Source organism: Guillardia theta (assembly GCF_000315625.1).
Source record: "Guillardia theta CCMP2712 unplaced genomic scaffold GUITHscaffold_73, whole genome shotgun sequence".
In the NCBI taxonomy this organism is placed as follows: Eukaryota; class Cryptophyceae; order Pyrenomonadales; family Geminigeraceae; genus Guillardia; species Guillardia theta.
Window position 1 is genome coordinate 49,667 of NW_005434601.1, and position 14,071 is coordinate 63,737.

At 55.0% G+C, this 14,071-nt stretch overlaps 3 protein-coding genes across 3 annotated transcripts; 2 read left to right on the plus strand and 1 right to left on the minus strand.

Annotated features, from left to right (window-relative positions):
• Positions 1-3,058: 3,058 nt before the first annotated feature.
• On the minus strand, positions 3,059-3,985 carry GUITHDRAFT_76219 (hypothetical protein; the record flags this gene model as incomplete). The annotated part of the gene is made up of 1 exon (XM_005826582.1): positions 3,059-3,985. The coding sequence occupies one exon, from the start codon at positions 3,983-3,985 to the stop codon at positions 3,059-3,061; it is 927 nt and encodes a 308-aa protein (XP_005826639.1).
• A 2,015-nt stretch (positions 3,986-6,000) lies between these two features.
• On the plus strand, positions 6,001-9,965 carry GUITHDRAFT_114157 (hypothetical protein; the record flags this gene model as incomplete). The annotated part of the gene is made up of 9 exons (XM_005826583.1): positions 6,001-6,204; positions 6,254-6,442; positions 6,491-6,951; positions 7,007-9,109; positions 9,233-9,371; positions 9,450-9,504; positions 9,556-9,611; positions 9,656-9,721; positions 9,783-9,965. 9 exons carry the CDS (start codon positions 6,001-6,003, stop codon positions 9,963-9,965), a joined length of 3,456 nt encoding a protein of 1,151 aa, XP_005826640.1.
• Positions 9,966-10,541: 576 nt separating this feature from the next.
• On the plus strand, positions 10,542-14,062 carry GUITHDRAFT_114158 (hypothetical protein; the record flags this gene model as incomplete). The annotated part of the gene is made up of 19 exons (XM_005826584.1): positions 10,542-10,565; positions 10,613-10,646; positions 10,689-10,729; positions 10,771-10,826; positions 10,869-10,991; positions 11,106-11,197; positions 11,241-11,399; positions 11,449-11,477; positions 11,521-11,557; positions 11,605-11,648; positions 11,694-11,798; positions 11,862-11,941; positions 12,273-12,341; positions 12,514-12,565; positions 12,698-12,926; positions 13,076-13,171; positions 13,650-13,704; positions 13,852-13,918; positions 14,003-14,062. The coding sequence occupies 19 exons, from the start codon at positions 10,542-10,544 to the stop codon at positions 14,060-14,062; spliced, it is 1,452 nt and encodes a 483-aa protein (XP_005826641.1).
• Between the last annotated feature and the right edge of the window lie 9 nt (positions 14,063-14,071).

Consider the following 14,071-nt stretch of genomic DNA (forward strand, 5'->3'; position numbering starts at 1 on the left):
GAGAAGCCGTTAGCTTGTGAGACCTGCAGAAATTTCAGAGGAGGAGAAAAGGAGGAAGAGGAGGGCTGGAAGGGATGGAGCGAAGTGAAATGGCAGAAAGGGGAAGGGGAAGGAGGGAGAGCAGTGTTGGTGTTGGCAGAGAGAAGAGGAGGAGGGAGGAGAGGAGGAGGGAGGAGAGGAGGAGGAGGAGAGGAGGAGGAGGAGAGAAGAGAAGAGAGGAGAGGAGAGAAGGAGGGGAATGAGAATGGAGAAGAGAAGAAGAGACCCCGAAAGTTTTGAACATCTTTTCGAGAGCATCGAGTCTTGGCGTGATCAGCTGCAATGATGATGAGAAGAACAAATACTTGCAAGGCTGTCCACACCAACAACAAACCACAAACCCCCATATGATCATGCATGCAGAGACAAAGACGTCAAGTCAAAAGCCAACATCATCATGTCGTCCGAGTCTAGAAGGATTTCAACATTCTGTTCGGAACTCTCAACAAGTTTCGAGCATTGTTTCACCACCGACAGCAACACAAACATCATCACTTCCATCATCAAAGTCACAAACCTTGAAATTCTGCGCTTGCTGCTTTGGAAACTTGAGGAGAAACTGAGCAACGTAAGCGCAGCCGCCGGACGATTGTTGGGCGATGGCTCTGCGAAGAATCAGGGAGGTAACAAGGAACAGAGCAAAGGAGTCAGGGAGGTAACAAGGAAGAGAGGGAGGGAGAGTCGAGGTACGGAGGGAAGGGGAGAAGAAGGGCAAACAAGAAGTGGGGAGAGAAGACAAGTGTGTGTGTGTTGAGAGAGAAGACAAGTGTGTGTGTGTCTGTGTGTGTGTGTGTGTGTGTTGGTGTAGAGGGGGGGTTGATAGTGGATGATTACATAAGGGAGTTGATGGATTCATCCTTGACTCGCTTGTTCGGCTCCGCAAGTTTGGTCACGAAGCCTTGAAGCACGTTATCCATCAGTCCTCTGAGCTCGATCTATCATCCCTTGTCAGCCCCTCCCTCCACCCATGTCCCTCCTCCTCCTCCTCGCTTCTCCACCTTCTTTGCAGCTGCTTCTTCCAAGAATCGCTGCGAACATGCTGTCATACTTGGGAGGAGCAGTGAAGGAAAGGAAAGAGGAGGAGGAGGAGGAGGAGAGTGATGAGAAGGAGGAGGGAGAAGGGGGCATGGCGTACCTTGTTCAGCGCAGTGGCAGAGAGAAAGACGGTTGGATTCTTGTCCGTGACTACTCGTTTGAGAATGTTTGCAATCACCTGGGATCCACTCCATCAATGACCCTCTGCCCTCCTCCCCCTCCCCTTCCACCACAATGCTCCCCCTACTCCTTCCCCTTACTCCCCTCCTCCCAAGCCTCCTGTTGCTCCTCCTCCCTCCTACTGCACTTACACGCGCAGCTTGAACAATCTGAACTTCCGGCAGCAGCTGTGAACAATGTCACGAAAGGAGGAGGAAACTGGGAGGAGTTGGAGATGGACACGTGTCGGGGGAACAGCGAGGATAGCGAAATGAGGAATGCAAGGCAACGATGAACGATGCTAGAGGAGAGACGAGGAAGCAAAGGAGAAGAAGAGGAAGGAGAGAGAGAGGGAGTAGAGAGGGAGGTGAGCGAGAGGAACAAGAGGGAGGCGATCGGTACCTTGATGATTTGATTCAATCCTTCATCTCTGTGCTGCCAATTCCGAGACAATATCGACTTTGCCACTGAAATTGCCAAGAAGAAATAAGAGTGAGAGGAGAACAGGTGTAAAGCCGAACGCAGAGAGAGAAGATGAGGTAGAGAGAGAGGAAGAGAGAGAGGGAGAGGGAGAGGGAGAGAGATGGAGGGAGGGAGGGAGGGAGGGAGGGAGGGAGAGGTAGAGGAAGAGAGGTAGAGGGAGGGAGGGAGGTGTAAAGTCTCGTTCTCAGCTCACCGTCTTCACCGAAGATCGAGATGATGGGCTCAGCTTCTACCAGCGCGTTCCCTGAAAGATCTTCCGGAGGAGCGTTCTGAGAAACAAGAAGGTCAGGAGGCTGGAGGAGGGGAAACGGAGGAGAGGAGCCGTAATCAGGGGGAGGGCGAAGGAGGAGGAAGATGAAAGGAGGAGTACCTGGCTGTTCGCGGCGGCGATGGCAGCCTTGTCAGCATCGAGATTTCCTTCACCTACGGCCCTGGAGGAAGAGGACATGGAGTGAGAGGACGAGAGGACGCGATAAGAGTCGGACCTGATCTGACGAGCATCTGGGTCGAGGATGCGTCGAGGACCCTGGTGGGAGCTTGTGAGGAGGGCAAGAGAACTCCTCCTGCTCTCTGCTTCCTCCTCCTTCTCACTTTCTCCAAGCTTCCTTGCTTCTCTCCTCCCCCCTCCTTCCGTCCCCCCGATCCATCGTCCCTTCCTCCTCACCTGTACGATGCCCGAGGGGTCACGATCTTCCTCTAAGTTGGTCTGCAACACGCAATCTTAACCTCATCCCTGCATCGCTCCCCTCGGCACCCCCTTCCTTCCCTCCCCCCGCCTTTCCTCGCTTCCTCCTGTTCTACCGGGTAGCTGGGTGATCGTGAGTTCACTGTCGGGGAGTCTGCCAACACCATCACAAGGAACTCCTCCTCCTCCTCCTCCTCCTCCTGCTCTCGCGCTTCTTGTCCTCCGTCCGTCCCCCCATTCCCTCCTCCCCTCCTCACCGTATTGGTTGTAGAATTGCTGCTTGGGCTCAGCTACCGATGGAGAGAAATTTCCTGCAGAGGCGTCAACATGCGAGGAGGGACGGCAGAGCGCTACCAGCAGGAGGCGATGGATGGACAGACTGAGGGGCACGAGAGCGGCCTGAGCGTGCAAGATAAGAGGCAGGACAGGACAAGCGTCGACTCACTAGGAGAGTCCCACTCCTCTCCTCCCGCAGCATCTGCACCCGCAGCATGTCAGCAGTCACTACGGCCTCACAGCAAGCAGAGGACCGTAGGCGAGGTGGTGGGCAGGAGGAGGAGAGTTCTTGTGCGGGGAGGGCTGGTGCGGGAGGACACGGGGCTGGTCGAAGGGGCTCTTGACGTTGGGCATGCCTGGTCACAGCATAACTCCCCTCCTTCAGCCGCTCACGGACATACCTAGATGCTTCATCCGGCTCTCCTGCTCCACTACCACTGCACCTTCTCCTCGCCCGTAACCCCCGTCGCCCGGCGCTGCCCTCGCGTTCTCGGCAGGACGAGGAGCGAGTGAGAGGCCGGAGCGGAGCTTGTCGATCTCAGACTTGAGCGCCTTAGCTGTGTCGTAGTCCTCGTTGTCCACCGCCGCCTTCTTCCTTAGCTCCAGCTTCGCCACCCTTGACCCCACCTGCTTCAGCCGCTCGATCGCGTCCTTGAGCCTCTTGGCAGCGTCGTAGTCCTCCGCCTTGACTGCTCGCTCCTTGGCGATGTGGAGCTCGCGAATCTGAGCAGCCGTGGTGGGATCGAAGTTGAGGTCGAACGTGACGTCATCTAGGGCTGAGATCTCCTTGCGGTTCTGCGTAATAGGCTGGGTGGGAGCCGAGGGGATGGCGGCTGGCGAGTTGCCGACGGCATCGCCGATGACGTTGATGGCGATGATTCCGACTTGGCTGTAGATGTTCATCTTGTTCGCATGGCATGTATGTGCGACAATCTTCAAGAACTTCCCGTAGGCATCTAGCTGCACAGACTTCAGCTCTCGTGCCTGCCATGAACTTCGCTCATTGGCGTCCAGAGACAGGTAGCCCAGCCTCTTGAATTTGCACTTGTGGTACGTCGTCTTATCTCCTTCAGGCATACCCACAAACAGCTCCAGCTTGGAAGCGATCTTGAACTGATGCGACAGCACTTGCAGCTGCATCAGGTGCACCGTCGACGAGAACTGAAATCCAATCTCCTGTGGGTAGTCGCAGAAGCGAGCAGACTGCCAGCCGACAGTGTGCGGAGAGTGAGCATTGAGCTCTGTTGCCGGAAATTCTGGATCCTCACTGGAGCAATGAACAAGTTTGAACTTGAGTTTGGCCGGCATCTCCACTCCCTGAACCATAGGAACGGTCAGGCGTCCCCAGTCCCGTCATGCCCCTATACTCACTCACACTCGCCCTTTCCCTCTCCTATCCCTCCTCTCATTCTTCATCCTCGTCTCCCTTCTGTCTCCTATCCCTCCTCTCATTCTTCATCCTCGTCTCCCTTCTATCTCCATTCCTTCTCCCTCCCTCCCTCCCTCCCTCCCTCCTTCAATCTGCCATTCTACTCGTCCTCCTTAGCCTCGTTCTTTCATGACAATCGAATTTCGAGCATGTAATAACCGCTCCGTTATATTATTTCAACCACCCGATCTTACTGACCCCATCCTTGGACTACCCTCACCCTGGTAAGGCCCAATTAACTACCCACCCTTTTACGACAAACCTTTCACCCGTACCCCTTCGAGTCCAGATGGCCAACGGAAAACATCCGGGCCAACCTCAGTGAATTTACTATGAGGGTATTCGGGCAGCAGAGGAGGCTAGTATCAACTTCTGGTGACTCGCAGATGTCCTCGTATCTTCAGTTACTTTGAAAAGTGAGGCTGAGTGCTCGGAGATTCTGGCAGGCCCCGGCCGACCGGGGCCCGTGACCTTGACGATGAGTCACCTGAGGCGGCTCAGTCGGACTGACGGCTGTTCAGATTTAACTTAACTTTGAGTAAAGGCAGGGAACAAGACTAGTTGATATTCCCCCGGCTCACACCACCCGGTCCGATGACTTGGATACGGGGGTACGTCCCGTCGAGGGGGAGTGCCGGAATTTGCCTGTACTACGGACTCCCGGTCTGACTAGTACCGTGGTGGGTGTAGGTTGGTGGGTGCAGGTAGGGGTGCAAAGTTAAGGGTGAAGGTAGGTGGCAGTGGGTAGGAGGGGTGGGCCCGGGCCCGGGGTCACAGTGGGGGAGGCGTACGGTACCTTTGACTAGCCCGCTGGTATTCTAGTCAAGACTGATAGCTACCCCTGATGCCACCATGGAGGGGGTGGGGGTGATAGGTCGCGTAAGGTGGAAGGGGGGGTGGGGGTGATATTGGGGGACATTAGAGGGGAGTAGACCTTTTACTACCCCTCCACCCCCCAAAAAAACAAAATCAAACTGCCAATTTTGTCGGTGGAAGGTGGGGGGTGGTTTCGAGGATGAAACGTTGGGAAAAAGGTAGGGTCATCAATGTGCAATCAGGGGGTAGATTTTGAACGGTGACTTGGTTGGTAGGTGGGGTGCGTGGAATAACCGACAGTCTGTTTCCCAGAGGGAGTATTAATCGACCACGATTTCTGGGAGGTTAGTGCTGTTTAGTACTGGGAATGTTGATGAAAGAGGGAAACAGGGACCATCAGCGGAAATGTGTGAAGTGCTGCCTAACTGCGCAATGGAATCGGCTAGGAGCTGCATTGCGAATGATGGGATACACAGAGTTTGGGAGGAGGAGAGAGAGAGAAAGGAGGAGGAAGGGAAGAGGGAAGGAATATGATGATAGTTCATCTTATGCTGCTGCTGATGATCATGATTATGACGATTATCATGATGATTTTCTTTGTTGCTGCTGTGAAAGGACTTGCGATCGTTTCTTCCTCCTCCTAGTTTGTAACTTTATCCCCTCCATTTGGTATCAGCTGAGTGTCAAATTGTTCTCCTTCTCCAGCTGTTCAGTGGGCAGTTCACAAACGACATTTTGAATGCTTTTGTGCTCGATGGTTTCTTCCTGCCCACGACTTGCTCTTCGTCAACGTGAAATTGTGGGATCGTCGATCCCTTTAGCTCCTCTCACTTTATCAGCCTTCTTGTCGCTCTGACTTGTCTCTTTCGCCTTAGGGGTTGGACCAGGACGCTGGATGCCATGATGGTCTAGAACGTCTTTAGTTTCCACGAACCAGGAGCGTCGATAACATTTCTATAAATTCACAGGCATGGCATTCAAGCTTTCGATCCAGGATCTGAAAAGCTTTGTACTTCTGAACATCAACAATCGGCTAGGACATGATGTAAGGGAGAGGGTGCTACCAGCTCTTGATGCTATGGGAGGATATCAGGGCATCGAACTGGACTTGAGGACAACAGTAGCTGAAGGAGTGAAAGCGAACGAGATAGACGTACGGAAGAGTCACTTCGGGGTGAACTACATCGCCCCTCCTCCTCTGACTCCTTTTTGGAAATTCTGTTGGGAAGCGTTGCAAGATCCGACCCTACAGTTCCTTTGCTTCTCTGCTTCTGTCTCGTTGGTGAGAGCTGGAGAGGGCCGGGTTGGTGACTGACTTGTTCGCGGTCAAGGCCGTAGGATTCGGTATCGAGGAGGAGCGAAGATGTTACGGCTACTCCGACGGGATTGCCATCCTCGTGGCTGTGGCTGTTGTCGTCCTGGTTGGAGCAGCGCAAGAAAGCGCAAAGGAGAAGCAGTTCAGAGATCTCACTGACTCGGCGTCGGACGAGCTTGTCAACGTCATTCGGGATGGGACTCAGGTCAGATTGACTTGATGACTGGCTGATCGCTGACGTTCTGGTGTGCAGGTGAGAGTATCGAACAGAGAGGTTGTTGTGGGAGACTGTGTTGTTCTGTCGACCGGAGACATCATATGCGCGGACGGGCTGGTGTTTGAAAGGAACACTCTCAAGATCTTCGAGGGAGCTCTAACGGGAGAGTCGAATGCCATCAGTAAGGGTCAGTATGAATTCAAGGAGAAAGGAACCTTCGAGGTCGTCAAGTCTCTTTTGTTGGTATCAGTTTTGCCTGATGTGAACGTGCAGATTCCCAAAGATGACGACTTGACAAAGTTCTTCCCTGCGAACACAAGCCTGTCCATAGAGCAGATGCGCGACAAGTATGAGCCGACGCCCTCAAAGACTCCGTTGGTGTTCAAGGGAACTCAAGTGCAGGACGGGGAAGGAAAGATGATTGTGATAGCTGTGGGCAAGAACACTTACGAGCAGCTTCTCTTGGGAGACAGAGATGACGGCGACGACGAAGAGGAGTGAGAAAGAGCTTCTCTCTTGCTTCCCATTGCTGACGATGCTGCTGGTGGTCAGGTCGGACAGGAGTATCATGCAGCGCAAGCTGGACGACATGACCATACTCATCACGAAAGTTGGAGCAATGTTCGGCCTGGGGATCCTCTTCGTTCTTCTGCTTCGCTTTGCGATCAGCTTTGGTCAGAAGGACTGCTGCTACGAGGCCTGGGACCACTCGAGGCACTGGATGCAGCTGATCAAGTTCATCATCATCTCCATCACCATCTTCGTGGTGGCAGTTCCTGAGGGTCTCCCACTCGCTGTCACCATCGCCCTTGCGTTCTCAGTGAAGAAGATGATGACGGATAAGAATATGGTCAAGCACAACAGCGCGGTAGAGACGATGGGATCGGCTACGACCATCTGCTCGGACAAGACGGGAACTCTGACGACGAGCATGATGACTGTGATGAAGTGCTGGGCCGCCGACTCCTCCTCCGATCCCTCATCCATGAGGTCAGCCAAGGAGAAGCTCAAAGAGCTCATGTGTGCAGCGATGACGATCAACACCTCCGAGAAGACGGACATCGTAGCCAAGATACAAAAGAAAAAGGACAAGAGTGGCGCTGAAGTCCAGGAGATCGTCAAGCTCGACGGAAGGGTGGTGGAGGCCTACAGCGGGAACGCAACGGAGTGTGCGATGCTCAAGTTTGTGAACCTGCTGCATGACTTCCGGGGTGATCCCGGGAGCGACAGTATGCCGTACAAGAGCTACAGGAAGAGCTTCCCAGAGTCGATGCCCGGTCGTTCGAGCATCACCTTCTCCTCCAAGAGGAAGAGGATGAGTACGTTTGTTCCGATGCCCGCGGGCTCTCCTGCTCCTTTCCGCCTCTACTGCAAGGGAGCGTCGGAGATGGTGGTCAAGCTCTGCAGCACGTACTGCAACGAGGAGGGTCAGGCCATAAGCCTCAACCCTGAGGTCTCCAAGAGGATCGAGGAAGCCATTGACAACTTCGCTGACTCTGGTCTTCGTACCATCGCAGTCGCATACAAGGACTGCGCGGAGAGTCTTGTCCAGAGCGACGGCGTGCTGCCGGAGAGCGCAGAGAGCGAGCTGACGCTGATCTGCATCGTGGGGATAGAGGACCCGCTGAGAGAGGAGGTGCCGGGTGCCATCCAGACCTGCAGGCAGGCAGGCATTGTCGTGCGCATGGTCACGGGAGACAACCTGAGCACGGCGAAGGCGATATCGAGGAAGGCAAACATCCTGACGGAGGCAGGAGAGCGAGAAGGGAGGGAGATCGCCTTGACCGGCGAGCAGTTCCGCCAGATGGTCCTGACGCAGCAAAATGCAGAGCACCCCGAGCGTTGTATCAATCAAGCCGAGTTTGACAAGATCTGGCCGAAGCTCCGCGTCCTCGCGCGTTCCACCCCAACAGACAAACTTGTGCTGGTGACGGGCATCCAGAACAGCAGGATCACCGTTGACGCGGGGATCGGAGTCAAGCAGTCGCGGCAGGTGGTGGCGGTGACGGGGGACGGGACCAATGACGCCCCTGCACTGAAACAGGCAGACGTCGGCTTTGCCATGTTCATTAACGGGACGCAAGTGGCACAACAGGCGGCTGACATTGTCATCCTCGACGACAACTTTCAGTCCATCGTCGCAGCTGTCAAGTGGGGGAGATGCGTGTACGACAACATCTGCAAGTTCCTTCAGTTCCAGCTCACCGTCAACATCGTCGCCTGCGTCCTCGCTACGGTAGGAGCTGCAACGCTCACGGAGAGTCCCATCACAGTCATCCAGCTGCTGTGGGTCAATCTCATCATGGACTCTTTTGCCTCCCTCGCACTTTCAACTGAGGATCCCAACAGATCTCCAGGGCTGAAGGAGCAGTTGCTTTCCCGCAACCCCTACCCGCGCACTGACCCTATCCTCTCCAAGATCATGGTCAAGAACATGTTCGCACACGCCCTGACACAGCTCGCCATCCTCTTCTGGCTCATCTTCGGCATCGGCGACATCTGTATGGAGGGAGCAGACGTCAACACCTGCGCTGAAGGGCCCGTGTTCAAAAAGCTGTCAAAAATTGATTTGAGGAGCGGAAGACCTCCTGAGTTTGACAACCAGTGGGCTGATCTGCATAACTGCGTTCCTTATTTCCAGCTTTCAAACCCGATGTGAGGACACCTCCTCCCCCTCCTCCCCTCCCCCGTCTCCTTCTCCTCCTCCTTCCCGCATTTTTTCTCCCCCTCTTGTTTGCTCTTGTTCCTCTCCTCTGCTTGCATCTGAGTACCTGATAGGTCTTTCTACAACGTATCCAATGGTATCTCCTTGGACGCAAGCAATGAGTTCAACTTCACCGGGTATGCACATCTTCGTTCCAACTCCTACTGCATGGATGCGCACGGCTGCGGGTCAAAGTCCCAGCACATGACAATGGTCTTCAACACCTTTGTGTTCTTACAGGCAAGACTCGAGCGACATGTTTCATGCTTCCTCTCATGGCTCCTGCCGCAGATTTTCAACGAGTTCAACTCCAGGAAGATTCATAACGAGTTCAACGTCTTCAAAGGTCCCGTTCACTTGCTCCCTCCCCTCCTTCATCCTCACTTGCTTGTTTCAGGCGTGCTTCAGAGCCCGATGTTCATGGCCGTTATCATCGGGACTCTTGGAGTACAGGTGACGGTCGGGCAGGAGTTGTTGCCGCTCCTCACTGTCTGTAGGTCATCCTCATTCAAGTGAATCCTATCAACATGGGGTTCGGCTGCACCGCCCTCAACGGCTGGCAGGTAATACCGCTACCCCGCTACTTCCCGTCTCCTCCTCCCTTGCTGACTCTGCTCTTCATAGTGGGGCCTCTGCGCAGGGCTGGGGTTTATATCGATACCCATCAACTTCCTCTTCCACTACATCCCTTGCGAGTGGATCCCCCTTGGATCCTGGGCCGGCGGACTCAATTCGGAGGATATTGACGAGGAGCTGGAGAAGGAGAAGAAGGAGCTCGGACAGCCGCTCAGCACCGTGTCCAACTGAAACCCAGCAGTTCATCCAACGGAGACTCGAGCAACTTCATCGGATTTTAACCACCTAAACTAGTCAGTTCGGGTGTCAAACTTTCAATTTTCCGTGGCCTGTCGTAGTTTTTAAAAACTCAATATTAAAAGTCAAACTTCACAACGGTTTCAATTGACCATAACCGTCGGATTCTTTTCGATTCGAGGGTGGGTATACTTGAGTTGATTGGAGGGGTAGGGGTCGGAAAGTCGCTTCACTCAGTGATCCCCAATCAGCGAGCCGCTGATGAGAGGAAAAGAAGACGAGGACGAGGACGAGGACGAGGGCGAGGGCGAGGGCGAGGGCGAGAACAAGGACGAGGAGAAGAGGATGGAGAGAACGATGAGGGAGAGGAGGAGGAAGAAGATGATGGAGAAGAAGAAGAGGAAGAAGATCAATGTGGAGACGAAAGGCAGAGGAGCAAGGTGAAGGAAGAACAATAGATGCACACATCATTGCAGCAGAGTTTGAATTTCGGTCAAGCCTTCTGATTCATTCTCACATAACGTGTGATCATTTCAAGGAGGTAATCATCGCTGTCAAGCCTCTCTTCAGATGTTCAGCTACACACCCGGCAAGGTGACGGTGTTTCCTCCGACTCGTTCGCTTTATCACTGGCTGGGCAGGCAAACGCGCAGACCCACTCGGGACTTTTCGCGGGTGCGAAGTGAAAAGTCTCGATGTCAAGTCAACAGCTTGCAGGTGGGTCGATGTCCGACCTCGACGTCGCTCTAGAGCAGAAGGTCCGAAGGTGCTTGTGAGGGCGTGCGATGACCTGCTGCAGCTGCTGGAGATCGACAACTCTAGGAAGGGAGAGCGGTTTGCTTCCGGACAGCCCCGGTCTCGTTCCTCTCGCTTTTCTTGAGCTGACTGAGACTCTAGTCACTGGGACCTCGTCGCCGAGATGCGCCCGCAAGACTCTTCCAAGCTTCGCCTTGGTCGGGACAGCCCGACCCGTTCGCCTCCGCAGAAGGTCAGAGGAGCTGAGAGCAGAGGAGCCTTGAGGTTGTGCGCTAACTGGACGCGCGTTACCTCAGGACCTCGCCACGTTCCGCCGCCTCCTCCACTCTGAGAGGCATGCGGATCCTCTGCCCGACTCCTTCTGATCTGCTTGTGAAGGTTTGCGACCAGCCGAACGCCTGAGGAGGGTCGGCAGAAGCGAGTCACCATCTCGTACCCCGAGCAGGACAGGGATGCTCAGCAGTCAGCACGTACTTGCGGCGGCTGCTTGACTGGACCTGAGCGACATGGCAGTTGCGATCGAAAGGTTTCTCAAGTCCATCGGCATCGGCGACATCTGGATCCGGGGACACTCTGAGGCGAAGCTGCTGGACGCTGACCCAGCCTTCCACAACTTCCAAGACCTCAAGCACGTGCAGACTTGCGATCTCTTCCTGACTGTCGTCAACCATGGTGACCTCCCTCCCTCCTTGCCCTCCGCTCCCTCACATCCACCTCCCAGCATGGCAGCTGGACGCGCGATGCGTTCAGGTGAGGGTCATGTGGAGGAGGCGGCGCATTGACCTGGGCACAGGAGCTGGAGCTTGCCAGGAAGATGCACTACACCTCTCGTACTGCGAACGAACGCGAGAGGCTCCAAACTGATCGTCTTCCTCAGTCGAGCGGAACTTCACCAGGCCCGGCCACCCTCGTCGACCTCATGTAGGGCGAGAGACTCTCGTCCTCCTCCTCTCACCCTCCTTGCAGATCGTCGCACTGCTGCTGGGCGTGTCCGAGTCTCAGCTCCCCGAGCTGTCGAACATGACGCTGGTGAGCAAGTTGACTTCTGCTGAGGAGCTGAGAAACGGGCAGGTGGGGAATTCGATCCTCAAACATCCAGCTGAGAAGATCTCCGGCAGCGCTTGACCCCCCTAGGAGGTTACAAGTGACTTTGACTCAGGGCTGAAGTCGGAGGATGACGAGGATTGGAGTGTGGCAGCCCTGGAGACTTTCAGGTCAGGACGAGACATGAAAGGGCATGAGCTAACGAAATTCCTTTCTACTCCTTGTCCTTGTCCTTGTCCTTGTCCTTCCCTTTGGTCCTCCTCCTCCTCCTCCTCCTCCTCCTCCTCCTCCTCCTCCTCCTCCTCCTCCTCCTCCTCCTCCTCCTCCTCCTCCTCCTCCTCCTCCTCCTCTTCCCCTTGGTCCTCCTATTCTTCCTCCTTCTTTTCCTCTTCTTCGTCCTGTTCATCCTCCTTGCCTCGTTCCAACTCGAACTTCTCTCCTCTCCATTCTCTCTCTTTTCCTTTCCACTCCTTTTCCTTTCCTCTCTCCTCATGTCCTCAGGGAACTTGCGTCAATCATGCTGAGCGCAGACATTCTGAGCAGTAGCGAGCATCTCAGCATCGAAACAAGGTCTGGCTCTTCCTCCTCCGTCCTCCCACTGTTCTCCTCACTTTTACCTCCATCCCCTTGTCCTGTCCTCCTCCTCTCCGCCAACCCCCCCCCCAATCCCTCTTTCCCCTCCTGCTTCTCCTTCTTTTCTCCTGTTTCTTCTCCTCTCCTCGTTCTCAATGAAATTTCTCAGATTGTTTGGAGGCTCGGCTGAAAAGAGCGAAACTTCCAACATGTGTGAGCAGGTGTGCTCAACTGACTCGTGCTGAGGAGGAGAACGAGAGGAAAGGGCGGGGTTGGGGAAAAGGAGGAGGAGGAGGAGGAGGAGGAGGAGGAGGAGGAGGAGGAGGAGGACGGGAGAGTTTGACTTGCAGCAGGCGGCTCGAGCTGAGAAAGCTCTTGCGGACGCTCTTGCCAGTGTCTCCCTCCTCTCTCAAGCTCTCGCTGCCGTCACCGACGCTCGGGGCCTCAACGGCTCAGCTGCTGCTGCTGCTGCTGCTGCTGCTGCTACCAGGAAGCTCGAGCGGGCAAGAGGTATCGACCCTCCAGGCGCCTCCAGCATGCCGTTCGCCTCCATGATGTCACCTCGCTACCTAGGAACTCTTGGTGAGTAGAAGGAGGAGGAGGGAGGAGCGAAGGAGGAGCAAGGAGAGGTTTGAGGAGATGAAGGAAGGAGAACGAATGGAGGGGGGAGCAGGAAGGGGGAGCAGGAAGGGGGAGCAGAGCCTGCCTGTGCTAACTTTGACTTGTTTCAGTGCACACGATGGGAGGGAGGATGGTCTGGTCTCTTGACATCTCCTTTGACAACCTCGTGGACCCGCTGCAAGTTGAGGCGACGGTAAGAGAGAAATGTACGAGATAGCGAAGAGAAGAAGAGCAGGAGGAAGAGCATTCATAACAAGAGCAGTCATAGCAAGAGGAGGGTACAAGGATTACAAGCACGAGCACGTTGGGCAGGATAAGCAATAGGAGCAGCAGCAGCAGTGGAGGCAGAGGAGGAGGCGATTTTTTTATCAGTCGTGGCAGGAGGGAGCGCTTGTTACAGGGATAACAGGACAGGTTCTTTACACGTTGGGTAAGATGAATACCTCCTCTGCTCTGCTCTGCTCTGCTCTGCTCTGCTCTGCTCTGCTCTGCTCTGCTCTCCTCTCCTCTCCTCTCCTCTCCTCTCCTCTCGTCTCCTCTCCTCTCCTCTCCTCTCCTCTCCTCTCCTCTCCTCTCTTTTTCCTCCTGTCCCGTCCTGTCCTGTCCTGTCCCCTCTGCTCTCCTCTGCTCTCCTCTGCTCTCCTCTGCTCTGCTCTGCTCTCCATCTCTTCATTCATTTCGCAGTCAATTTCTTTCCCAACATTGCCAACCCCGACGAATCGACAGCCTACTGGACCCGGTCAGAGGGGAGGGGGATAGAAAGAGAAGGGCAGAGGAGCAGCAGCAGAAGAATCAAATGAAACTCTAAGGCGGCGATAGGAGGAGGAGGTGGAGGAGGAGGAGGAGGAGGAGGAGGAGGGTGAACGATTGGCTGAGAGCCGAGCAGGTGGTGTAACGTGAGGATCGGACATCAGGCGGTTGAGATGATCAAGTGCAACTTCGATCCCGTCCAAGTAAGCCTCTTCCTGCCGCCTGTCCCTCCTTCTTCCCTCCCTTCCTCGTTCACCTCCCCCTCACTCGTCTGACCTGAGCCGCAGGGTCTCATCATAGCCGAGGGAGTTCAGGCAGGAGCGCATGCCTTACTCTCCTCGTCTTGACGCGACGAG